At 37.6% G+C, this 26,421-nt stretch overlaps 1 protein-coding gene across 4 annotated transcripts in view; it reads right to left on the bottom strand.

The window, feature by feature from the left end:
* Nucleotides 1-18,677: 18,677 nt before the first annotated feature.
* Nucleotides 18,678-26,421, bottom strand: part of GABRB2 (gamma-aminobutyric acid type A receptor subunit beta2) — a 248,214-nt gene continuing 240,470 nt past the window's right edge. For all 4 annotated transcript variants that reach the window (XM_046000987.1, XM_046000984.1, XM_046000985.1 and 1 more), the window contains one exon: nt 18,678-24,695. In XM_046000987.1, coding sequence (XP_045856943.1) covers nt 24,348-24,695 — 348 coding nt within the window. In that variant the 3' untranslated portion in view covers nt 18,678-24,347. The remainder of the gene's footprint in view (nt 24,696-26,421) is intronic.

Below are 26,421 nucleotides of genomic sequence, written 5' to 3'. Positions count from 1 at the left end.
AAAAGGAATTTATTGACTCATGTAACTGAGAAGTTCTGGGCTTATGTAATAGTTAGATGTAGGCACTAACAATCTCATCCGGATTCTTTCTCTTTTTCTTTTCTCTGTTTGAAAAAGGAAAGCACTCTTTCTCAAATTGCGTATCATTCTCCCCAAAAGGACTCCACGTGGCCTGTGGGTGACATGGCTACCCTGGTACAAATCATTGAGTTTAGGGGGATCGGTTAATTGCTTCAAAAAGTCCATTCTGGAGATGGGGGATGTGGGATACCTTGATTCGCAGTTCCACCTGGATGTATGAAATAAGGCTTCTGATGAGCTCATTCATTTGCTTATTCAAAGGAAGAAAGTGAAGAGGTTGAGTTGGATTTCATTCCTTCCTATGAATAGGATAAGTATTTCAGAGCTCCCATTCAGAACCAGGGGTCCGTCTTTAATTATTTTCTTCTACTTTTGTCAGGCAAAGCAAGATATTCCCCTGCCCTCCCCTGTGCTTGTTCCATCAAAGGTAGAAGCTTATTTATTATTGGTTTGTTTATTCCTAGAACCCACTCATTAAGGATAGAGGCTTCTTTTTTATTGGAGCAACAGGCCTTATGTTCCCCAGTGAAAGAAATTTTAGTAACACAAAAATTAAGATAATTTGAGACTAAGGGCTTGTTCTATTTTTTATCGTGTTATCTGACTGGAGGGAAAAGAATCGAGCTGTGTTCTTGTGCTTTGTTTTTTTTTTTTTTTTTTAAATCTCTCAGGTGAATAAAACCATAAACAGACCACTGAGTCATCTCACATTAAACAAATAAAAGCTAACTTGTTACAAGACCCAGAAACTTCATTTAATGCCACATTCTCTGGCATTAGTCATAGTCAACATTTTTGAATAATAATTTCCCAGCTTGGTCCTAGTGTCTAATTAATGCTAGGAACTATAAAAATATTTACAAATTTGTAAAGAAGAATTAGCATTAGCCTCATCTTATAGGTAATGAAACTAAGGATTAGAATGTTTGAATTGTTTAAGCAGGGTCACAGAATTAATAAGGAGAGGAGCTAGGATTCATACCCAGATCTGTCTGGCTTCAAGCCCATCCACCTATCTCTCAGAACATCACATTGTTTATGCATGAGACACTGTGTTCTTTATCATTTGTTCAAAGATGTTTTTCAGTTGACTAGCACTTATTAAAACAGTTAAGTGAAGGCCCTATTAAATAAGGGATGCTCTTTTTTGTCTGTGAGATGGGGGAATGCTGTTCATCAAAACATTCTGGATCATTAATAGTTAATTTGTTTCAGCATCCTGTATTTCTTACACCAGTTTTTTTCTTTTCTCTTACTCTTGTCACGTTAGTAAGTGAACTAAAATGATCAGTGCATAAAATACTACAACAAAATCTATGAGCACCTGAAATTGAGTTTAAGTCCATCCTGATGCCTTCTACCAAGAGAAAGAGAGGCAATAATGAATTATCTTAGAGAGTAGTATACAACAGAATAACCTCTGGGTCCTTGTTAAAAAATGAAGATGTTAAGGCCCCAGTCAACAAAGATTATACTTTTGTAGATCTGAAAGGGGACTAGCCCAGGGGATTTAGAGAAAAATGGTTTTCCAGTAAGCAATATTTTAGAAAACCTTGGTCTAGCAGCTCAAAAATTAACTTGATTCTCGTTAGATGTGGTCCCATCTTCAATGCCCCATTGCTTGACTGAAGTTTAATAATTATAGTCTGTAATTTCTAGGTCATATTGGAAAGGCCACAATGATAACAGACTGGATTAAGCACCAGGAGACCTGTGTTCTGAACCTCTCTTGGTTTTAGTTTTCAATATTTATAAGAATTCCATATGAGCATTTTGAACAGTTAAGACACTATACAAATTCAGAGACTTTCATGAGGAATATCAGAGATGGTGGCTTCTAGAACTGTACAGCTGCCAAAGGGGCTCTGAACATAACTTTTATTCAACAATAACAACAACAAGAACCTTGTGACTTATTTCTCTCAAGGAATGATGGAATTCCCAAGTTTATATGCATTTCTTCTGAAAGAATTTTGACTGTAATTTGGTTTGTTTCCCTACCTTTTTTCATTTTCAGAAACCTGAGAACTTTAGTGTCATGAGACATGTATCTGTAACATATACATAATACTGGAAAGAAAACAATAAAGGAATGACCAAGAAGACAGTAAGACTATCTTACTGTCTTCTTGGTCATTCCTTAATAGAAAAGAAAAGTAATGGACTTACTCATAAGTAATTAGTAATAATACAAATTTTCTTACATCCTTCAGAAAAGATCATTTGGAAGTATTGGTTTCATTGTAACCTGCTTTCTATTTCTCTGAGTTTAATTCTATTTAACCTGATAGCCCAGAATGTGTCTATTTTCAAACCTGGAATTGCGAGGCAGCTCACAGAAGAAGAAAAATGTTCAATGAACATATGAAGATATTTGGTCTTATTAACCACCTACGAAATGCAAAAGAAAATGGTATCTTAAAATTGTTTTAAGTTAAGCAAAATTATGACAATGTTGGCGAGAATTGGGAAAACGCTGATAAGAAATACAACGATGTGTCTAATTTTTTCAAAAATATTCATGTAATTTAACTTAGCAGTTTCCTTTATAGATAGGTATTGCAAATGAGGATAAGCATGAACTTGTCCAAGATTAATCTTCCAAAGGCACCAGTTAAGGAGTCTGTCATTATGGAAAGCTCCATGGAAAGCAGCCTGTCTCAGAAGTTAATTAGTCCTGGACAACCACAAAGCTGGACCTCAGGCCCTTGACTATTCCAAAAGGGAGGAGTTTCCCCAATCACAAACACTGCTGTAGCAAATTCTGTCACATTAGTTGCTGCGTTCACAGCTGCCATATAGGAAAGGCTGAGATTCAACAGAAGAGGGCCTTCCATAGTACTATAACTAGTAATTCTCTCCCTCTAGATGACAATTTCCTCAAGGGCAGGGAAAAGAAGGGAAGCTGTTTACCTTGCAGTTTGTGGATCCTAGCAGATTATTGTTGGCAAATGATATTGGTGATGAGAATGAGGACAGTATTAGTTAATATCTATTGATTATTTACTACTGTCAGAAATTCCTCATTTATATGTGGTAATAAACTCTGAAACTTCTTTGAAATAAATTGTGAGGGATATAAGAAGTCCATCCTTTCTTCTTATCCATCCCTTACTGATATCACATCCATGCGAGGCACTTTTAATAACATTTTGACTATGGAAATAAAGTTATTCTTAAAATCAACATTTATATTCCATAATTTCTCACCAAAGCTATAAACATTTCATACAAAATCTTATTTTTGAGCTATAATATTATAGTAGCAATATATTATTGTAGTAAGAATCAACAATACTGTACAATCAACTCTGAGCAATGTCATTTCGTTTTAACATAATCACTGAAGGATTTGGGGGTTCTACAATTACATTAAACATTTAAGTAAAAAAGAAATCTCAATTTCATTTTATTTGTCTAAAGACAATTAAACTACAAATGCTCTAATAAAAGATCCCACATTCTTTCATCCACCTCTGTCTAGTTTTTGTTTTTTAAGCTTTTATTTAAATTCTAGTTAGTTAACATGCAGTGTAATTTTAGTTTCAGGGATACAGTTTAGTGATCAAAACTTCCATGTGACACTGGGTGCTCATCACAAGCACAATTCTTAATTTCCATCAACCACTTAACCCATCCCCCACCCACTTCCGCTCTGGTAATCATCAGTTTGTTCTCTATTGTCAAGAGTCTGTTGCTTGGTTTGCTTCTCCCTTTTTTCTTTCCCCTTTGCTTGTTTTGTTTCTTAAATTCCACATTTAATTCTGAGAATTTTTTAAAGGCAAAAAGTGGCCTCCTCTGTTCTAATTGAACTCTTTTTTGTTTTCATTTAAATTCATTGTCATTTATTTTGGTCTCTTTTCAGTTAGCAAATAATTGGTTAACATCCTCTTAGCAATAAACTATTTCCTATATAAAGTTTACCATGAAGTTTAGCCCAAACGTTACTTCTCCAAACCAGGTTATCTCAGTTCTTGATTGTTTATGACATGATTTACACTCCTTCATCTTTTTCTTCTGGTCTTCCTTTATCATTTCCATTACTTCCACATACTTCACAACATGCTTAATCCAGCATATAACTCTTACAAGGAATACAGGTCCCATTGTATATGAAACAGTCAGATAGAGAGTGTAGTTCCATAGTCACCTTGCACATCATTAAAAATAGCCCTTCGCTGGGGCACCTGGGTGGCTCAAGGGTTAGGCCTCTGCCTTCAGCTCAGGTCATGATCTCAGGGTCCTGGGATCGAGCCTCACATCAAGCTCTCTGCTCAGCAGGGAGCCTGCTTTCCCCTCTCTCTGCCTGCCTCTCTGTCTACTTGTGATCTCTCTCTCTGTCAAATAAATAAAACCTTTAACAAAAAAAAAAAAAAATAGCCCTTTACTATGTCACAATTTGAGTAATTGTTTTAGCACCCCTATCTCTCATTAGTAAAGGGAAGGTGAACTAAAATCAAGCTGGACACTGTGTCAAAGGGCCAAAAGAATCTCTCCCTAGTATCTATATAAAGCACATGAATTATCTTTTTTTGTTGTTGTTGTTAGAAGGACTATGTGGTTTTTTAAAATGAAAGTATGCTTCACAGACCTGTACCCTTGGGGATAAAAATACATTATATGTTTATAAAAAAAAAAAAAATTGGAAGGGGAGGCGAACCATAAGAGACTATGGACTCTGAAAAACAACCTGAAGGTTTTGAAGGGGTGGGGGTGGGAGGTTGGGGGAACCAGGTGGTGGGTAATAGGGAGGGCATGTATTGCATGGAGCACTGGGTGTTGTGCAAAAACAATGAATACTGTTATGCTGAAAAAAAAAATAAATAAAATGAAAGTATGCTCTCAATGTGGGAGAGTGGATAGGACCAGAAGTGACAACTACTCAATTACCTTTTTTGACTCGTGATAATTTTAGTTGGGTTTGTGTTACTTACCCTTGAAGAATCCTAAGAAATAATGATTATAAAAAGCTCTAGGAAGGAAGACTAAGAAATCAGGCTGTTAAAAGAATGCATGAACTATCATAAAGGGTATGCTAATGGGATTAAAAGAAAAAAAGAATGTGATCTGAACTGTGATGTAACAATAAATAACAACAGTAACAAATGTAGCTAGTAGTTACCTAGTACTTATTTTACGTACTGGATAATCTACAGTAATTAAATCACGTGATCTTCACAAAGAAACTCATGAGATTCGTAATGTTATTTATGATTCCTTGTTTGCAGGATGAAAAAGAAAGTGAGGAGTGATTAAGAAATTTTCCAAGAAATTCATATAATAAGAGCTAGAGCCAGGCTTCAATTCTCCTCTTCAATTTTTTTTTTTCATTGATCTTCTAAGGTGGACACCTTAAATATTTTCATGTATTTTCTACCTTAAAATAAAAGCAAAAACATACTTATTCTCTCATTCACTTTTTTCTTTGTTGAATACTGGCAGAATTCTTGCATGGTATAAGGCGTAGTATTAGGCATGGAGGACACATAGAGAATCAGGACCTTCTTCATGATAACTGTAGTTACTTCTGCCAAAGGCCTTACTGTTTGGGAGAAATACATTTCCATGAGAAAAAAATGAAACTTATGGGAATTTATCTCATGAGGCATGTTGGAATAAGAGATATATGAAGAGATTATGAAGCATTTAAGTATCTATACTTAAATAAGAGATTATGAAGTATTTAAGTATCTATAATAGGGTGTTGAATCACTAGGTAAAAAGAAGTTGGCTAGCATATAAAACTGCTTCTTCTGGGAAGGTTAGAGAAAACTGAAAACAGATGATGGGGTGGGAAAAAAAAGTTAAAAAAGCAAGGGATTATACTAGACCAATGTAATAGCTGTTGTTGTTGTTGTTGTTTCTAATGCAATAATGCAAGATGGCAAACAACTCCTAAATCCCAGTGGGAACCATGAGTTCTTTGCTTACGGGTCTGCTTGTCTGCTGAGGTAACTCTGCAGCGTTGAGTTGATATAAGACGTACTCTTTTTGTTATTTTGGAGGGATCTGTGACTTCCAGGGACATCCCTTTCTCATGATGGATGACAGGGCCACATTCTCTCTCCAGGCTAGAAGAGGATCCTTCCTTTCTTATTATCTTCTAGTGGTTACCAGCAATCCTTGGCATTCCTTAGCTTGCAGCATTGTTACTCCAGTCTCTGCCTCCATTTTAGTATAGCCATCTTCCTTGGTGTCTTTGTGTCTAAATTTCTTCTTATAAGGACATCAATCATTGGATTAGGGCCCATTCTAACCCAATATGAACTCATCTTCACTTGATTACATTTCAAAACACAATCTTTCATTTTCTATTCACCAGGCTTAATAGTTACCCAGGATATTCCTCTTGCCTGAAATATACTTCCCTTTCTCAGCTAGTCATATGCTATCTCATACATCTGCATCCTCCATGACATTCTAAATGTATTGTGGATGGGTTTGAAGACTTGCTCACTTCCATATTTTTCTATTCTACTTGGCATTTGGTAGGTTGTCAAAACAGCTTGTTGAATTTATTTTAAGTGAGAAAAACATGTTCAGTGATTTATCTGGTTTAAGATCAGATATGCTGAATCCCAATTATAAGAAGTTTGCCCTCTGTCATAATGTGCAGGAAACCATGCTTTTCCCTAGGAAAACAGATTAAAGGGAGATGACATGAAACAAAGAGCTCCTAGTTAGAATTCTAATAAATGATGCTATTAGGTGTGATTTTCTGAAGATACCTCTAATTGGAGTCATGCCTTATTCAGAAGTGATTAAAGGTATCATTTAGGCAAAAAATCAATCTCCTCTTTTTGATTACATCTGTAATTATAATGCATTAACAGAACAACTGTAACTACAGAAGCCTCATGTGCTTTTGACATCAAAATACAATGGTGAAAGCAGTAAAACGACTGAGATGGTATGTCAGCCAAAGTCATGGAAATTACCTCAAAGTGTCCATAATATCAATCCAGTGTCATTGTGTGTTGTGGAAAGAATGTCTTATATGATTTATTGATGTTTTCGCAGGTGATTCACAGTCCTTCTCCTTTCAATTCTGAATCCGTTTCCAAAATTTCCATTGTGTACGAAGGTATGCCTGAGCTATGCTTAGAAACTCCTGGTGTTAGGAGTTTGAAATATCCAGAAATCATCTCTTCTACCTTTCCCTCTTTCACTTTGTAGGAGGTGAAACTGAGACTCACAAATGAGTTGACACAAGGACCCAGGATTCCTTCATTGACTGGGCCACACTACTCACTTTACTTCTGACGTGAGCTAACACTCCACTCACATGCCTCCCAATGTAAATCAAATTCATTTTAATAAACACTTTTTCCTTAGTGATCTTCAAAATGTAAGTGATTAAAAACCCAGATCAAACTAGCATCGGCCTATCTAATTGTAGAGAGTACAGGCCCATGTGTTTCCACATAATCCAATGATGCCATCAGGACATGGTCTCACTTTTCCCTTATCTTATCTCTGCTTTCAGTTATATTGGCTCAGTTTCCAGGCAGACTCTCTCTTTGTCCTGGCAGGAGGGCTGCCAAATGTGCTACATGTATGCCCCACCCTGTTCTCAATTCCAGCTAAAATAAAGAGATATCCCATGTACCACACACCTGTGTCATAGGGTTGCATGCCATTGATTAGACGGACTTGGCCACTTATTTATCTTCCAAAAATCATTGTGGCCAAGTTAGATAGAATAAAATAACTGATCATTCCTGGGTCATGTCCCCACACTGGAGTCCACAGGGGAATGAGCCTTAATAAATCATAGGGATTGTGAGTGGGAGAAGGTAGCTCTTAAAGTAGAGTCAGAGAAATGAAAGGAATCTGAAGGAGGGTAGCATTTTATCCCCAACATCTTCAGCATTGTGGCTTATGATGATAATGAAAAAAAAAAAAGACCAAATTTCTGTCAATTTTATTATTATTTCAAACTCTTCAGGCAATGTATCTCCTTACTGCCTACACCCAGGAAGAATTGACGTCATGGCTAACCCTCCCTAATTTTTGGTAAGTCACTATGTCTAATAACACAGGGAAAGGAAAATATAGCAAGTTTCCATTATAAATGTAGATCAAGAAAAGGAAGATGACTATTTAATAATACTAATAGTATCTGAGTACATACAGTACTTGATACTTTATAGAATGTTTTCACATTGATATTAGAAGACTTTTTCTTCTGTGTCACAGAGGAGGAAACTGAGCTTTTAGAGACTTGAAATGGAGTTCCTAAGGTCACATAGCAAGTTAAGGGCTGTTTATCCAGTTTCTCTGTCTAAGCTGTGGGCTTTTCTAGTTATACCCTAGATCAGACACCACAGTCTCATTTTCATTGTCAGCCTTTTGCTTCTAATAGGTGTCAGGGTCATGCATGGGAAGAGAAAATCATGAGTTAAAAATAAATATGATACATGGAAAGATGAGTCCTGGGGTAAAAAAAATATCAGGATGAAAAGTTCCCATAATGAAGAAATTTCGATTTTCAGAGAGAAATTAGGGGCATCTCTATTCTCCTAAATGCAAAAATATTTTCCCATTAAGCCCTGCTCATTCCCAAGCATTATTATTATTATTATTATTAACTATAAAAATCAAGAACCTTTTTTTTTGTTCTGTCAAGACATTTTTTAGACATGCTGATGATTTATAGATAAAACAAAAGTTTTAGCCAGAACCCTAATGTGGGAATTCAGAACATTTTCAGGGGCACTGACATTGTCAAGCCAAACCATGACCCTGAGAATTTTTCAGCAGTATTAAAAAATTTTAGTGGTCATGACAATACCTAGGTTTCTTATGGAAAATCTGGGGTCACTAGGTTCTATTCCCAAACTTAACTAAATTAGAATCTTTGGTTATGATCAAGGCAATATTCTTTCAATAAACACCCTGATACTGGGCTTCATGTCTGGAAGAGTACTTGGTTGTTAAAGTAATTCATTTTTTCCTTTAATAAATATAAAATAGGTACTATGGATACTTTCCTACATTAGAATGTATCAGTGAAAAATAAAAGACAGTACCCATACCCTTAAAGATATACGTTCTAGCCAGAGAGACAGATGGAAAAGAGTATAATAGGTAATTCAACTATATAATATCATGGATGGAGAAAAAGTAGAGCAAGGGATAGGCTTAGGATTACCTATCCTGAGTGGGTATAGTTAGCGAGTAGAGGACAAGTCACTACTAAAATAAATAAATTGGTAAGGATAGAACTCACTGAAAGACTGGAAGGGGTTGAGGGAATTCATTAAGTGTATTCTGGATCGGGGGAGGATTGTTCTAAACAGAGTGAACAGAGTAAAAGCGCTGCATGACAGAGCAAGGAGGTCAATGTGATGGAGCTCAGAGTCAGGGGAAGGGTAAGATTCAGCCTCTATTGGGCAAGTGCAGAGAACCAGGCTATGTATGAATTTTCAGGACATTTTTTTAAAAGTTGGCTTTAACTCTGATGGAATTGAGGAGGCATGCAGCATTTTGAGCTGAGGAATTCCATGATCCTTTCAAAAGGATCACTCTGGGTGTTGTGTTGAAAACAGTCTGTAGATTGGGAAGGGCTGTAGCTGGGAGGGGCTGGGAGGCTGTTGAAACAGGCCAGGCTAAAGACTGTGGTAGCTCAGAGAAGGGTGGTAACAGGTAGAGAGAGTGAGAAGTGACCAGCTTCTGAATATATTTTGAAGTTGTAGCCACCATGATCTTCTGATGAATTGTATGTAAGGTGAGAGAAGAAGAGGAACAAAAAACCCACTACAGGTATCTAGGCTAGAGTAGCTGAAGTTGCCAGCAATTTGGGGAGAAAAAGCAGTTTTGACTATTTTGGGTTTGAGAGGTCCTGTAGACATCCAAAATATAATGCCAAGCAAGTGCCTGAGGTTTAAGAAGGAAGTATAGAATGAAGATATAGATATGAGGCAGCTCAACAGGAAGAAGTTGGGGTCTAATGAGAAACAAGCAAATGACTTCAAGAAGGCGCAGTCACTAAATTACAAGCAAAACCCAGAGAGTGCCAAGAAGGTTGGTTCCATGAGAAAAATGTCCATTATGAAATAGTTTATGCTGTCACCTAACACTACACCTAACCAAATTCAGGATTACTCTTGGTTTTGCAAAACGTGTGGATTTTATTCAGCTATTTAGCAAATAGCTACTAAGCATATGCCATGTGCCAGGCAGGCTGCTGAGAATTAATCATCAATCTCTGGAGTCAGGAAAGCTCTCTCAGATGAAGTGATATCTAAATTTTTACATGGAAAAGATGAATAGAAATTAATGAGGAAGAGATTTGGGGGATGCGGGGAAATGTTTCAGGAAGAAGAAACACTATGTTTCTGGAGGCAACTAGTATTTCTGTGAAATTGAAAGTAATTCAGCCTGGTGGGATCCTAAGATTCAAGTGTGGGTGGAAGAAGCGAGATCTGGAAATAAGCACGAGACCACAAAGACCTCGAGAACCAGGATAAACTGGGGCTTTTCCTAAGGATAGAGTAGAAACTTTGAAGGTTTTTTAAAAAGGGAAACGATGTGATTAATTTGCATTTTGACATTACCTTGTCTGCTTTATAGCATATGGGCTGGTGTGATGGCTTATTTTATGTGTCAAGTTGGCCAGACCATTATGCCTAGATACATGGTCAAGTACTATTTTGGGTATTTCTGTGAGGACTTTTAGATGAGATTGACATTTAAGTCAGTGGCCTTTCCAGACTGTATGTGGGCTTTATCCAATCAGGTCAAGGCCTGAGTAGAACAAAAGATTGACTGCTCCTGAGCAAGAAGAAATTCTACCAGCAGATGGCCTTTGGACTTGAACCACAATTTTGGATCTTATCTGGTCTCTAGCCTGAGAGCCTTTGGACTTGAACTGTAACATCAGCCCTTCCCTGGGAGTCCAGACTGCTTGGTTCACACTGCAGATTTTGGGACATGCTAGACTCCATAATTTCATGAGCAAATTCCTTAAAATCTATCCTTCTTTCTATATATAAACATGCATCCTGTTGACTCTGTTTCTCTGGGGGAACCTGACTAATACAGTTGGGGAGGGGAAATTGAAAACAGGGCTCCCCCCAGGCTCTGCATATACTGTGTAAGCTTGGGAGGCTCCCTGGACACTTATTTGCTTTTCGCAGCCCACTCCAACCAAGGATTCTAAAGAGACTGTCCCAAGTTCTTCAAGACTGCTCCTGGAACAAGAACCAGTGCTAGGAGCCAGTGTCCTTATTATCTGCCAAAGCTGAAATGGGAAAAGCTCATTTCAAACTGGCAAGATCACCCCTGTAATTTAATTTTAAATGAAACTTCTAAAACATTTAAAAGTTTTTATTTATTAATCATCTTGTACTTTGCATGCATCAGTAGTTTTGTCTTATACATACAGAGATATTTTCTAAATGTTCAAATGAATTCCTGGCAAGTAGAATGAGAAATAAGAATGAATAAATAAAGATTTGGCAAGCCACTTTGAAAGATTGCCAACTCAAATGGTTCTTCAATCCCTCCAAGGGTGTTTTGAAACAAGTAAAGAAAACTAGGTGAAGAAAAAAATCTTTCCATTTCTCTCTCTCTCTCTCTCTCTCTCTCTCTTTTAGACAGGCTTGGTCCATTCAGAATGAGAAGTGGAAGCTCTAACCAGGGCCACTTCTCTATTGATGTTCCAAGATCCTGATGGTTCCCTACCACAAATCTCACACAACTTTAAGGAGCATTTCTTTGCCTGCACATCCAGAAAGTCTCTTGATCTCTTGGGAAGCTTCAGGCTCCTCACCCAGTTTTCCTCATGTTCAGTTGACCAGATAACCAAGAGGTGTGCTTCTCTCTCCATATTGTCCTAGCTATGAAGAAATGTTCAGCCATTACTTTGGGGACTTAAAAAAATAACAACATCTTCCATGCTGAGAAGTATTGCTTTTACAATTCAAAATTGTTCTAAATGATGACAGAAAAAAGATAAACCTATTTAGAAAGAAAGCAAGAAAGTGGATTTTCAGAACCCTTTGGAAGATGTGTTAAAGTAACTCATTTGATTTCTTTAAACAACTTTCTTCTCTCACCAAAATAAATTAAGGAAAACATCAAAATATCTAGCATTTGACAATTCTCAGCTTCAAAAAGTAACACTGAAAAAGTGTAAAACTATAAACACAAAATAGAAGTTTAGGAGTAAACACTCCTCCCCTTCTTTTTCCCTGAAGATTTTGGCTTTGTTTCTAACTTCACTCTTAAAAATACTGTATCTCCGACAGCTAACTGAAGCTATGCAGTGTATTTTGTAGCAGGAAAATAAAGGGTCAAATGTATGGGATCTGGAGTTAGCTAGCTCTAGATGCAATGCTGATCGTGGCCACGTTATGTTTGTCCTCAAGTATGGCAATGGTTTATACCTCATGCTGTTGTTTTGAGAATTAAATTCATAACACATTCCAGATGGGGGTGGTGTCAAGTGCTGAAAACATTTTTAAAAGACTTTCCTTCCCTGGTTATTATACAGAACTAATAAATTATTGAACACTAAAAAAAAAAAAAAATTCCTTCCTCTCTTCATTTCTTCATTTTTCCCTTCCCCCTTCTCTTTCTTCCTCCTCTGTCCTTCCCCAGTAGTATTATGGGTGGGACCAGGATCTTCGACCCACCACTGTGGACTAGTGATGTTCAGACTGCTCCTTTTCTTGTACAATTCTCTTCTTTTACTCTGCTGCCTCACCGCGAAGTTTCCAGATAAGTTCTTCATTTCGGGCTCATTTACTAAGCTCCATTCTCCACGGGGTCTTTGGGGAGATGGAATTTGTAAATAGCTTCTATTGCCCATTTAGTTAATCTATTGCCCATTTAATCCCAGGCCTTATCTCTGAAGTTGTTGACCTAGTCAAGCATCGAAGTCCGCTGCGCACTCTGTAGTGCTGGAGTTCTGTTGAGCTTCCACCTTGTCCTCCCCTGTTCTCTCTCCATCTCTCTCACAAAAGCTCCTTGCCCCTTTGTAACTCTTTGCTCTTCCCAGAAAGCCCTCCTTGGGTGGTTTTGTGTGCTGTTTTCAGTCAAGTTCTCATCCACTGCTAGATGGGTCTGGGAAGTGCTGGGGGAGGGTAAGAGTCTTCCGAGTCAGAGGATAGAGAAAAGAGACAATGACCTTCAAAGGGGATGACTTAAAAGTAATCAATCACATGTTTGCATTGTGAAAACTTCTGTTGCAATTTTCTGTACTTGTTTATACTGCAAAAAAAAAATTCTGTATCTTTTTTATTTGGAGAAAGAACCAAAAAAAAAAAAATCTCATTTTACCTCCTTTATAAGGCATCCCTGCGGGAAAAGGAAGAAAAGCGATCTTGCCACAATTATAATGGCATAGAACCTTGCTCCATCCGCAAACACTCTCATGGAGTTTGTAATGTTCTTCCTAGGATTACAGATAATAGAACATCAGCATGGGATTTTTGGCATAGAAAAGATAAAAGTTTTGGTGTCTCTTTGACAATATGCACCTGTCCAGAAATTAAAAGAGACTGAGACCTGTGTGTCTCAGTCGTTTAAGCATCTGCCTTCAGCTAAGTCATGATCCCAGAGCAGCTAGGTCATGATCCCAGGGTCCTGGGAAATCCCAGGGTCCTGGGATTGAGCCCCACATTGGGCTTCCTGCTCAGTGGGGAGACTGCTTCTCCTTCTTCCTCTGCCCTTCTCTCTCTGTGCTGCTCACAAATGAATAAATAAATTTAAAAAAAAGAAAAAAAGAAATGAAAAGATTCAGTGTTTTGGGGTTTCTTGCATTCTAAGATTAATTTGGCAACATTGAGCTTGCAATTTCTCAAGACAACAATTGGATGGGACTTAATAGTGGTGGCCTTTATTTTTTTTTTTTCCCTTTTTATTTATTTATTTTTTTTTTCAGCGTAACAGTATTCATTCTTTTTGCACAACACCCAGTGCTCCATGCAAAACGTGCCCTCCCCATCACCCACCACCTGTTCCCCCAACCTCCCACCCCTGACCCTTCAAAACCCTCAGGTTGTTTTTCAGAGTCCATAGTCTCTTATGGTTCGCCTCCCCTCCCCAATGTCCATAGCCCGCTCCCCCTCTCCCAATCCCACCTCCCCCCAGCAACCCCCAGTTTGTTTTGTGATATTAAGAGTCATTTATGGTTTGTCTCCCTCCCAATCCCATCTTGTTTCATTTATTCTTCTCCTATCCCCCTACCCCCCCATGGAGAAGCAACATGGGGGAATAGTGGTGGCCTTTAGATGGAGTTTGTCCTCCCCAGTTACCCACAGCCCCCATCACTCCCATTGTGTTATGCTCGGTCTATATTATTTTTTTTTATAATCCTATAAAGCCCTGTATATACATTTGAGTTTCTAAAACATAGAATGTGAGATATATTCATTATGTAGCCAAATTTTCTCTCTTGTTAGCCTTCTACAGTTCTACAGAACTGAAACCAATTATGCCCACTTTGTACCAGCTAGTTCTAGAAATAGTGTATTGCTGATCTAGTATCAAATTCATCCTATTGTTTCTCATACTATTTTCTGAGGTTGAGGGACCAAGGGCACAGTAGGTCCCAGATGAGAATGTAATAATGAATCTAATTTCTTAAATGAATCTATTTAGGAAAAAAATACGTTTCTTTTCTTCTGATATATTGCAGCCTGTTTGATGCTTTCACTGTGATCACAAGACTCTGTCACTTTATGGACATGGCTAGGTCAGTGCCAGAGGCTGGCTTCCCAAGGTTCATCATACCATTTTCCCTGAGGTCTTCCATTTCCACCACTGAACTGTGTGCAAATCTCTACTGCCATGTTACTAACTATGCTTCTGTCCAATCTGAGAGAAATTCCTTTTCTCTCTCTTCACCCTCAAAGACATTCATTTTCCTCAGTATTTAACACTAAGTATTGTCTCTGAGTATGTTCTTCTGTTCTTTCTAATAAAAATCTCTGAAGTGAAAAAATAAATACATAAATGAATGGTAATGTCCTAGCTAGCTACTTGAAACAAGAGAAAGGACCAAAACATATACAAATCAATACACTGATAAGGAGACCCACCATTCTTTGTTACCTTACTGACCATTAGTTCCAGCCTAATCATTTGGGGCTGTATGGAACTTACCACCCTATGATCATTCTTGGGTTCTAGAACCATGGAGTGGTTCTAGTACCATGGTGGGTAAAGTGGAAGAGGGCTACACGTTTGTCTAATGCTCTGTCACATTACACATTACATCACATGGGGATAAGAATGTTTTTACATTATTTTGTAGCTGTCTGCTTGAGGAAATCAAATATTATGGACTGATTATGCCTGTTGATATCCCTGAGAAGTATTCCTACTAACCCGGTATTATTCCAGAGGGAAGATTTCATGGTTTAGAGGGATATTCTGCATTAAAAATGATGTGTGATATTTCAGAATTAGAACAAGTCTCAGAAGAGAGCCAGGGTATCTGAAGTGTCCCAAGAAGAAATCATAGTAATTGGGAAGGAGCAAGATGGTGGAGATGTAGGAGACTGAAATATCATCAGGTTCCAGGAGTTCAGTTAGATAGTTATAAAACCATTCTGAACACCTATAAACTAAAACAAGGGATAGAAAAGAAGAGCAGCAGTTCTAAGAACAGAAAAATCAACACTTTCCAGAAGGTAGGATGTGCAGAGAAACTGACTCTGAGGTGACATATGGGAAGAGAGACCACGGGGGGAGGGGCTGGCTCCCAGCAAGTGGTAGAGCAGTGCAGCACAAAACCAGAACTTTTAGAAGTCTGCTCCACTGAGGGATGTTGCTCGAGATGCTCAGTGGGGGATGGAGCCCTTGTGGGGACAGTGTGGTCTCAGGACCCACGGGGACACAAAAAGACCAGGATGTTTGAGGATAGCAGAGCTCCCAGGTATGAAAGTGGGGAAGCTGGCTGCTGAGGAGGGCATTCTCAGCTTGGGGTTACCTTAAACTGTGATCCAAGGCACAGTCAGACGAGTACTCTTTGAGCCCCACAAGTGGCAGATCCGGGGAGGCTTACCTTCCTCCTCTGAGAGGAGTGGCGTGGGAGTGCACTGCAGGAATCTGCTGGGTTTGGAGACTCCAATGGGGGTGAGCGCTGGAGATAGAAATGCTTGGTCACAGACAAGTGGGCATGGAGCATGGCAGGAGACCAGGGAGATGGGAGGGATTGACTGCTTGTCTCTGAGGGCGCACTGAGGAGTGGGGCCCTGAACTCGTGGCTTCTATGGCTGGAGACTGGGAAGCGGCCATTTTCATTCCCCTCCTCCAAAACCCTACGGAAAGCTTCAGGGAACAAAAGGTCCTGAGAGCGAACCCAAGCAGATCATTTTAGCCTGGCTCCTGGAAAGGGCGGGACAATTCTGCCTCAGGCAAAGACATTTCAGAATCACTGCAACAGAGTCCTCTCCCAGAAGATTAGCAAGAACATCCAGCCAAGACCAAGTTCACAGATAGAACTGCGGAAATCCAGAGCTAGGTCTTTTCAAAAAGACATTAAAAAAAAGTCTTTAGGTCTTTTCAAAAACACCTAAAAAATGTTGAAAATAGAGCTACCTTTGACCCAGCAATAACACTACTGGGTATTTTCTCTAAAAATACAAATGTAGTGATCCAAAGGGGCACTTGTACCTGAACGTTTATAGCAGCAATGTCCACGATAGCCAAACTAGGGAGAGAAGCTAGATGTTCATCAACAGATGCATGGATAAAGAAGATGTGGTGTATATATATATATACAATGGAATACTATGCATCCATCAAAAGAAATTAAATCGTGCCATTTGCAATGCCATGGATGGAACTAGAGGGTATCATGTTAAGCAAAGTAAGTCAATCAGAGAAAGACAATTATCATATCTCTCTGATATGAGGAATTTGAGAGGCAAGGCAGAGGGTTGTGCTGGGTAGGGAGGGGAAAAAATGAAACAAGATGGGATTGGGAGGGAGACAAACCATAAGAGACTCTTAATCTCACGAAACAAATTGAGGGTTGCTGGGGGATAGGAAGGGGAGGGATAAGGTGGCTGGGTTAATGACATTGGAGAGGGTTTGTGCTATCGTGAGTGCTGTGAAATATGTAAGACTGATGATTCACAGACCTGTACCCTGGGGCAAATAATACATTATATGTTAATAATAAACAGAAGAGATCATAGTAGTTTGGTATATGAGTAGGAGAATTTACCCATTATGAACTGATCACCACTTCTGAGGGGAGTGTCTGGGACTTTCTGTTCCCAAGGTAAGTCATAAACCATGAGCCACACCCATAGGATCATTTCCTATTAGCTCTCTCACCATCCCTCTACTTGCATGAATTTATGTATGTGCACACACACATAGCCCACCAGTTATGCGAACATGTTCATGTATTTGAGCATACTTGTGTTCTCTCTGCTGGATAGAATGCAGAAACCGCAGTATCAATAGTGAATGCACATCTTTTGCATGTCTAGATTTACATAATTTACAATATACAGTGCAAGCTGAGAAGAACTGGTTCTTCACTCATCCCGTAATTGGGTCTTTTCGGTGGTATTCATTCTTTGGTGACAATAGCTCCTTTCAATCTTAACTTTATTGGACAAGTGTGTCCTGACATGATGCTTCCCTTACATATAGTGTCTATAGGGTGCTGCTGGGACATTCTAAAGTCACGGGAGGTGAAAATCACTAAGCTTGCCACCAAATGATTTGCTTACTTTAGGAGAGTTCCCACACATTTGAGAGGTGTCACATAATCTAACTGGACAGGGGTTTTGTGTGCCCAACCTCTATTTTTTCCAGTACTAGTACAAGATCTGGTAGATGGCAAGCTCTGAGCAAATGTTTCTTGGGAAATGACCAAAAGGAATGAGAGGTGAATAAGCCTGGTTTTCCATGTTTAATGATAAAGTGGAAAGAATTTACAAGGATTTGGAGATGAGGCCAGCCTGGGTAGGAATCCAAGTCCTTCCGCTCTCACAGGCAAACTCTTTCTGAGCTTGAGTGTCTTTTACTTGAGGAATATGGTAAGGATTAAATAAGTACTAAATTTTTACAGAGCTTAGCATAATGTCTCCAGCAGATATGTATTGACTATTAAATGAATGACCACATAATGTTTATCATGTTTCATGTTTAAAGCCAATTTTTAAATTAATTATCCTTCATACAAAATACCTAACCTAAGAGAACATTTAATAATTACTGTGAAGTTTTATATATAATATAATTTGTGATATATATGATAACTCTTCTAGTAATGATGATAATTAACAAAACAAAAACAATAGTATCTACTGTTTACATACCACTTACCATGTCTCTTTTAGGGTGCTAAGGACTTCTCATGGGTTATTACGTTTTATCTTTACAGCAGCCCTATGAGGGAGGTGCAGTTGTATCATTGCTTTACAGATGGATTAAGTAGCTGCACAGTCATATACCTAATATGTGACAAGTTTGAGCTCCAACTCAAATCTTCCCAACAGCAAGTCCCAAGTTCTGAAGCTTTCTGTTGCTTTTCGCAAAAGCTGAGATTCTACAAACTGGCTCTTACTAATAGATTATATATGTATGTATGTATCTGAACCCAATGAAACTACACACACACATCCTTTTAAGTTTTATTTATATTTCTTAGTTCAAGAATTACACACTAGCCAACATTATTATATATTTACATGCTGAAACTGGCTGTATAAGTTTAAATTCAAGAAAATAATTCTTATGTGCTACTCATTTATAATCCTCATTTGTTACTATCTCATGTATCCCAGAGATTTTAGTAGTCCTGTTTTTAGAAAGACATGAAAATAGATGCAATGATATTCACTTGTGTTTTGCATTTTCTAGCCATTGGAAAATGTGCATTATGTGCATATTAAGAAAGGCTACAAGGTAATTAGTAAGGCTGATAATCACTACATTGTGAAGAAACTAGAATATCATTTTTTATAAAAGGACAATTCAGAACTGTGCAGGGACAATATTCATAACAGAACTATTTAAACACCCATGCAAATAAAATTTTGAAAATGCTATGGAATTTAAATTATTTGCAACTTTGTTTGAAATAATTATGCTTAAAGTGACCATGGTTGAACTCAAATTACTGAACTGAAAAGGAAGAGATACAAGCTGATGGAACTCTCAACTTGTTTCAGGTGGTACAAGGACACACACATGGGCATCAGATTAGGGGACATTTGACAGGAGAGAAGACAGTTGGTTTTGAAAGTTAAAAAACACAAAGTTTTGTCATCATTTTGGATCCATTTATGTTTATCACAAAAGAACTTTTCAAAGAAAATTAAAATCTGATGTCAGAATTTTGCATATATCCACAGAAATGTTTTATTTTAATTTTCAAATAACTAATAGATTATTTAAGGGTGCTGCTGCTTTTTTTTAAAAATGATTTCTTTAGGGCAATATCTTAATTCACATTCTGTTGGCTCCTTACTAGTTTTTACAATGTTCCTAGTGTATTTGGAAAATATTTTTTAAACCTTTGGTGTAAAGCAGTCTTTTTTTTTTTTAATTTTCTCCCATTTTTCCTTTTTTCTTTCCTTTTTTGTTTTTTAATAATTCTGGAGTCTTTGGTTAAAAGGAATAATACTACCTAAGGACAAAATGCTATTATTAAAAAAAAAGTCTGTGTGTATTTTGTGTAATAAATTTCTGGAACAGGTATGAATAATAAGCACTTTTATTTCCTGTAGTGCCATCAATATAAACTTTTACTCTTTTAAAATTGAGATTTAAGTTACAACCTTTGGTTTCTTGAACTCTGACATATAAAAAACTCTACCAAGTTATCAATGATCACTTCTGCTTTTCCCATTTCCATTTCTAAGGCTATCTCTTGGTTGTTACATTGACTACATAAACACTACAGCATTTCCCATAAAGGGGATGAGAGTGGGAGCAAGTGAGCGGAAAGTGAGAGTATGTGTGTTTGAATTTGTGTGTGTGTGTGTATACGCGCATGCATGTGTGCATGTGTGTGACTGTGTGTGTGACAACAAATTGAAACCCTTCTGTCTGGGATCCCAAACCATTTATGCAAAAGGGTGTTTAAATTACTCTGCTGGGGCACTGCAGTAACTGTACTTAGTAAAAAATAAATAAAAATTAAGAAAAAAATTAAACAATTATTTGTATCTATTGACTAGTCATTTACAGCATGTTGAATTATTTACATAATATTATAACACATGAACTTAAGCCATAAACAGAATTAGCACGTTGCCTTACCATAAAATACAAATTAGAAGTTAAAAATATTTAAGAAATCTGTTTTAATATTTACACACGCTCAGTGAAAGTTATGGTTGCTCACATTACATGGACTCTGTACACTTAGCAAAATGGCATGATTGCTACAGTTAAGAGTATTTGCCCTAACCAACATGGTGGGGTTTAGTTACTTTTTTTTTTTTTTAACCTCCTTCAAGGAGGAATTTTTTTAAATCATTTTCTGTTTCCTTAAGACTTTGTTTTTAAATCACCAATAGACAATGTTATTTGTTTCCTTGAAAAAGAGAGCAAGTAGACAAGCAATGTGAGAACTAGTTAATTCCCGATGTTCTGAGGTACAGTACTATTGTAGTGTCAAACTGTGCAATGGTTCATAAGAACTGTAGGCATTGATCTGCTGATAGAGAAATGCTCAGGACCCTGTATTACTAGTTTCAATATGTTGATTTGTTGGCTGCCAATTAAAAATACTCATACACTGGTTTCATGAAGGAAATAAAACATATTAGCTTACTCCTTTTGTTTTCCAACATATGAATGCATATATATGTATGTATGTTTACATGGATCTATATATACACATATATACATGTAGATATGTTGTAAGACCTGTCTTTATTGATTGTTTTGCTGCTTTTGTTGTTGAAGATGAATTTAATCATAAAACTGGAACACAGTGACCTATCGAAAATGGAAATTGTGTTAGTTGCCAATTTAGTGCAGGTTTTGCTTAAAATGAACATGATTCATTTTCCCACTGCATTCCACTGAACTTTCTCTATGTGTTGTGCTTTTTTATAAGCTGACAGACTTTTTGTGTTCCTAATGCTAGAATGTAAAGTCTTTTGGTTCATAAATCATTTTTATTATTATTATTATTTTTACTTAGCACTGCTTTTGAAGACATGAGAAGAGAAAAGGTCTAGATGGCACTGCTTAAGTATTTTCCCCTGTTATTAAATTGCAGTAGAAAGAATTGTAACATTCCTTATGCAAACACATGATTATGTTGCATGAGTTTTCAATTCTGAAAATGCATTTCATACCTACTAGCAGTCATGTACAATATATATACAGATTGAGATCAAAGGTTTCATTTAGACTGTGCATTTTAGAGTCAGAATTTGCCTATGAATTTCACAAAGATGAAAAACACCTTAATTGCTGGCTATCTGGCTGTTTCATAATCAAAAGAAAACTATATATATATATGTATAAAGTGATAGTAATACCATATCAGAATTGCCAAAACACATTTTTGTGGTCCTTAAATTTAACCAATGGATATCAAGCTGACTGGTCTTCAAAGACTTATGAGATCTAGCACCCCTCCCCAACCCGCCCTCAATTTGGTGACTACAATCCAATTCAACTACAGTAAAAATATAGTTAAAATTAAATTCTACATCTACTGATATCTCTGGGCAGGACGAATCACTCGTTTCTACCTACGTGGTTATTGAATGCCGATATATGAATTTTGCTCTAGGGCATCTGTATCAAGCTCCCATGTTTCTCCTTTTTCTGTTTTGTTGTCACTGAGCAGAAATGAGTCCCTGGTCACATGCTTTTGAGGCTCATGTTGCAAAGTTTCTTGTCTCACTTTGATCTAGATTACTATGGTGACTTCCCTGGACATTGAAATTTTGTTGTAACCATAAATGACAATATCAAGGATTTTTATGGCTTTTATGATAATTGCAAATAAGAGCCCACTCCTAGACTGGGGCTCTGAGTTGTCTCTAGAAAAACCTTCCCAGAATGGAATTTGGAGTTGTGCACCTGAGTTATCGATATGCTCCTTCCTGATATATGTTACTCAAACTTTAACCCCTGGCAACAAGGGACAGGCACCTTTATTAGAGTGATGTCCCAAAATGATTGCCTAGGAGAAATCGTGTCCCTGGAGAAGCTTGAGGAATTTCTACTCTGAGCCCATGGGCAGACGCTTAGTTGGAATCTGCCCAAAGACCATACTCAGAGGTGTTCAAGTGTATAATCAAAAAATAAAGGCCAGAGTTCCCTTTGCTGGTGAAGGAAAAAAAAAAATACCTCCCATCCTAGAGAAAATTTAGAAAGCTGAATGCTAAACCCTTTTTTACCCCCTCTCTCTGAAAATTGGAATAGGAGGGCATCAGAACTCCGTCATATTCCAAGCTGCTGAATTATCAGGGGGAAAAACCATACATTTAATCCACAGGCAAATACTGGCCTTGGCTACTATGCACAATTAGGGATATTACTTTGAAAAATAAGTGTTTTTTGTTTTTAAAATAGAAATAGCAAAGTCATCCTCCAAGAAAAAATTCAATCAAATCAAACTTTAAGGAGAAATTAGCGATTCACTATTTTCTCCAAGAAAAGCAAAGTATGAACCTCACATTGATATAAATAAAATATATTAGCTTATTCTCTTTCCTGTCTTACATATGAATGCATATGTCCAATTAGTATAGAAAGAATCACACTGACATAATTCAAAAATTGAATAAAAACAATACATCATGCCTGCCTATCAGTTACATATTTTTCTATAATATCAACTGAGGCTCATAACATTCATCATGTTAATGTGGCTTTGTTGTTATCCTATGCTACACTACTTTTCATATTTTCTTTCATTAGGTCAGTTGCAACATACACCTTGTAAGCACCCTTAAAAAGTCAAACCCAACAAACCCACAAACTAACTCTACTTATGTACATAATCCTTTAAGTGTTGTTTGCTATGAAAAATACAAAGGTGAATTTCACTGCACATAAGGAAATGTAGTTCAATCAATCTCTTCAAAGCCTTACTTTGTCTGTCTCCTAAGAATATAATCAGGATTTCAGAAACAAGAAAAGCTGGAAAGGACCATTAATCCTTTAAAGAAATGAACAACTCCTTCTTTTGAAATACCCTATTAAATTCAGAAATAAACTTACAGGGAAATGTTGTAGAGACAGCTGACATTGTCTGAGAGGATCAACCTGTTTGCTAGCTTTGTCTGTGCTCTATGTTAGTGTATTTGAATGACTCGCAATCTAACCTACATCTAAGATACTTCTAATTTTGCTAACTTTTCTATTTTGTGGTTATTTTTTGATTAGATAAACTATAAAAACTTCTTTAGATCTGCTATCAAAAGCTTGTGAAGTTGGGGGAAAAAATCTCTCTCACTGGACCTTTTGCCATGTACAAAATATGTATAAACCAGATGCTGTGTGGGTCTGATAAGGGTCATGCTGCTCATTTGCTTTAATTTTGTTACAACAGTCACTTCTGTTTCCACTCTGCTCTGGATTATTAACTCTTATTTTAACCACCTAGGAAAGAGCTTTTTAGAAACATTTCTTGGCCACCATGCATGATAATGTTCAGCAGTCCCATTTCTAACTGTCACAATGGAAGACGTCAGTGTTGACTCCCTACGCTCAAGCAGAGACTGGCCAAATTGGTTACCGAATCTCTGTCTGCACTCTCCCTATCCTGTTTGAACTACGTGAGAACCTTCTGGAATCCAGTGGGAATTATCTTCCCATGATACCATTATCATCTTAATAAGACCAGGCATAGATCATCTTCAGTAAGCATGTTTGCATGGCATTGCAAATAATGTTTCATAAGCACAGTGCCATCTCAACAGCATGCCAACGTTAGAAATGAAGATGGGGAGTATCTGGATATGACCACTTCTCAGAAAAATGACTGGCAATGCTACTGAGCCCTCTAAGAATATCTTCTAAATAATTGCCCTCTATATAGCCTGCACACTAAGCAGATAAAGTGGAACACTCAGACACAGTCTTGCCAACATGTGTACAAATCACTTGCATTTCAACTGGAAAACCACAAGGACCTAGTGTTTACTTAGCAGAAGCAACCCAAATGGTATGAAATGGACCACAGGATAGGCCAGCAACTAAGGTATTTTAGCATCACTTTTGTCCTGGATTGATGTGTTTTCCAAGTCCTACGTCAGGCTGTACAACTGGTTTGAGGAGGAATCTAGTCCTTGCTTCCCATGGGAGGCTATGTTTTAGTTCACATAATAAAGCCAATAGACGATGTTGAAGAAGGAAAAAACCACTGGGAAGAATATGCGGGACCACCGATCTATGGCATTCACATCAGTCAAGTCGGGGATGGTGATTTTCAGTTGGGAGGCGCGTCTCCGCAGGCGGCTTTTCTTCTGTGCCACATGTCGTTCCAGGGCATTTCGGCCGAAACTATGCCTGGGCAAGCCGGCTTTCCGGTACTGGATGCTGGTGGCATCATAGGCCAGCATTGTGCTCCTGGGGTCTCCAAGTCCCATCACAGCCTCAGATGTGGCCATTTCATTTTTTATCTCAAGAGTGCTCAGTAAGATGTTCTCGTGTGGGTCCATCTGCAAGGAAGAAGAATCAGAAATGATAATCAAAATGGGAAGCCTTTATTGGTGCTAATTAGAGAAGGCACTATGATATGTGGGCTAGGTTGAATTTATCAGAGTGGCTAAGAGAACTGGTTTTGAGATTACATTAACTGAGTGGGATTACAAATAGATATGGCTCATCATTTGACAACCATCATGGCCCCCAAGTCAGCGTGTCATTTAGAGCCATTTGAGATCACTGAGGACCATCAGGTTATGCTCTGAGATGAGAATATAGTTTGATCAAAGCTAAAGTCTCACAGTTTAACTATCTCATAGATATCTTCTAATGGGTTCCTAATGGGTATAATTTTGATGCTCAAAAATCAGAGGTACTCTGACATTCACCGTGCTAATGATCTTCTTTCCAAAGACCTGTCAATTACCAAGTTGTTTCAAAGTGGTCATTCAAGAGATGAAGAAGGAAGAGGAGCATACTGGCTGGGTGTGCGGGTTTGGGAGCCAGGTGTCTGGGTGTAAATCTTGGTTCTGCCACTTACGACTTAAATGATGGTGGGTGAATTCCTACTTTGAACAGTGGCTCCATCACGGTAAGCTACACGAGCTTCAGTTTCTCCATCTATTAAATGGTATGACAGTGCAACCCTAGAGGATTTCTGTAATGACATCATGATATCATAGACTGTTGCTAGTACCATTTTCATTGCTTCTACTTAGGGGCATACAGAGAAATAGAAGGCATGACACTATAAAAATTTATAGTTCTGATACGAATATATACAAAATTAAACTGTGCTAGGTATGAAATAGTAGTGAAGGATTAATTACTGAATTGTGCTCATAATAATAGCTTAATTACAGATAAATTCAAAAACTAGAACTAAAAACAGTAGATAACACTTGCTATATATGCCAGAGACATTTTCAGGTAACTTCATTCAGTGATGCTTCTTAATACCCACAGTTACAAGATACCACCTTAAATTTGCTGTCATTATAAACAGGGTAACAGAAGAGTTTTGGCAATAGCAATTCAGGCATCATGTGACATGCCAAAATGCAATAACACTCAGAACAACAAGAAACTTGAAAATTAACAGCTGGGCAAACTGTGCCTGGACGAGGGCTGAGTGGGTTGAGGGACTGACTTGAGAGGGGAGGGAGGGAGGCAGGTTTCAAGAAGAGAGTCAGTCCAAAGCAGGTTAAGTGGAATTCTGGGCCTAGGGAGTAGAATTAATGTGGCCGGTAGATAGGGTGACCCTTTTCTCTCTTGGGTGATTTCTACTTGGCTAAGCTAAAAGAAAAGAATGAATACTAACATCATGATACCTAAATACTAAATGACAATGTAAAGTTTTTGTTTGTTTGTTTTGTTTCATTTTGTAAAGAAGGAGAGATTTGTGTGTCTTATTTTTAAGAGTTCTCAACTGCTACAGATAATAAAACCTAGGTGCAACACATTATTATTAATAACAGAGTACATTTATTTTGGTGGAGAATCAGGATATGCCAATTGCCAGTGAAATTTCTGAAATATAAAATAAAGGAAAAATGGTCAATAGTAGATAATGATGATATATGGAAGCAAGGGATATAACCAAACACTTAACTGGAAGATAAAATGGTCTGAGCTTCATGAATTATGCAGAAGATAAAAGTAAGCCTGCTAAGATTATATACTAACAATTAACTTTCAAATGGGTTTAATGACCCTGTATTATAAATTAAAATCTAAAAT

This window comes from Meles meles, chromosome 3 (assembly GCF_922984935.1).
Source record: "Meles meles chromosome 3, mMelMel3.1 paternal haplotype, whole genome shotgun sequence".
Taxonomy (NCBI): Eukaryota; Metazoa; Chordata; class Mammalia; order Carnivora; family Mustelidae; genus Meles; species Meles meles.
Note: the sequence above shows the minus strand (reverse complement) of the source record. Positions and strands in the feature narration are given on the sequence as shown.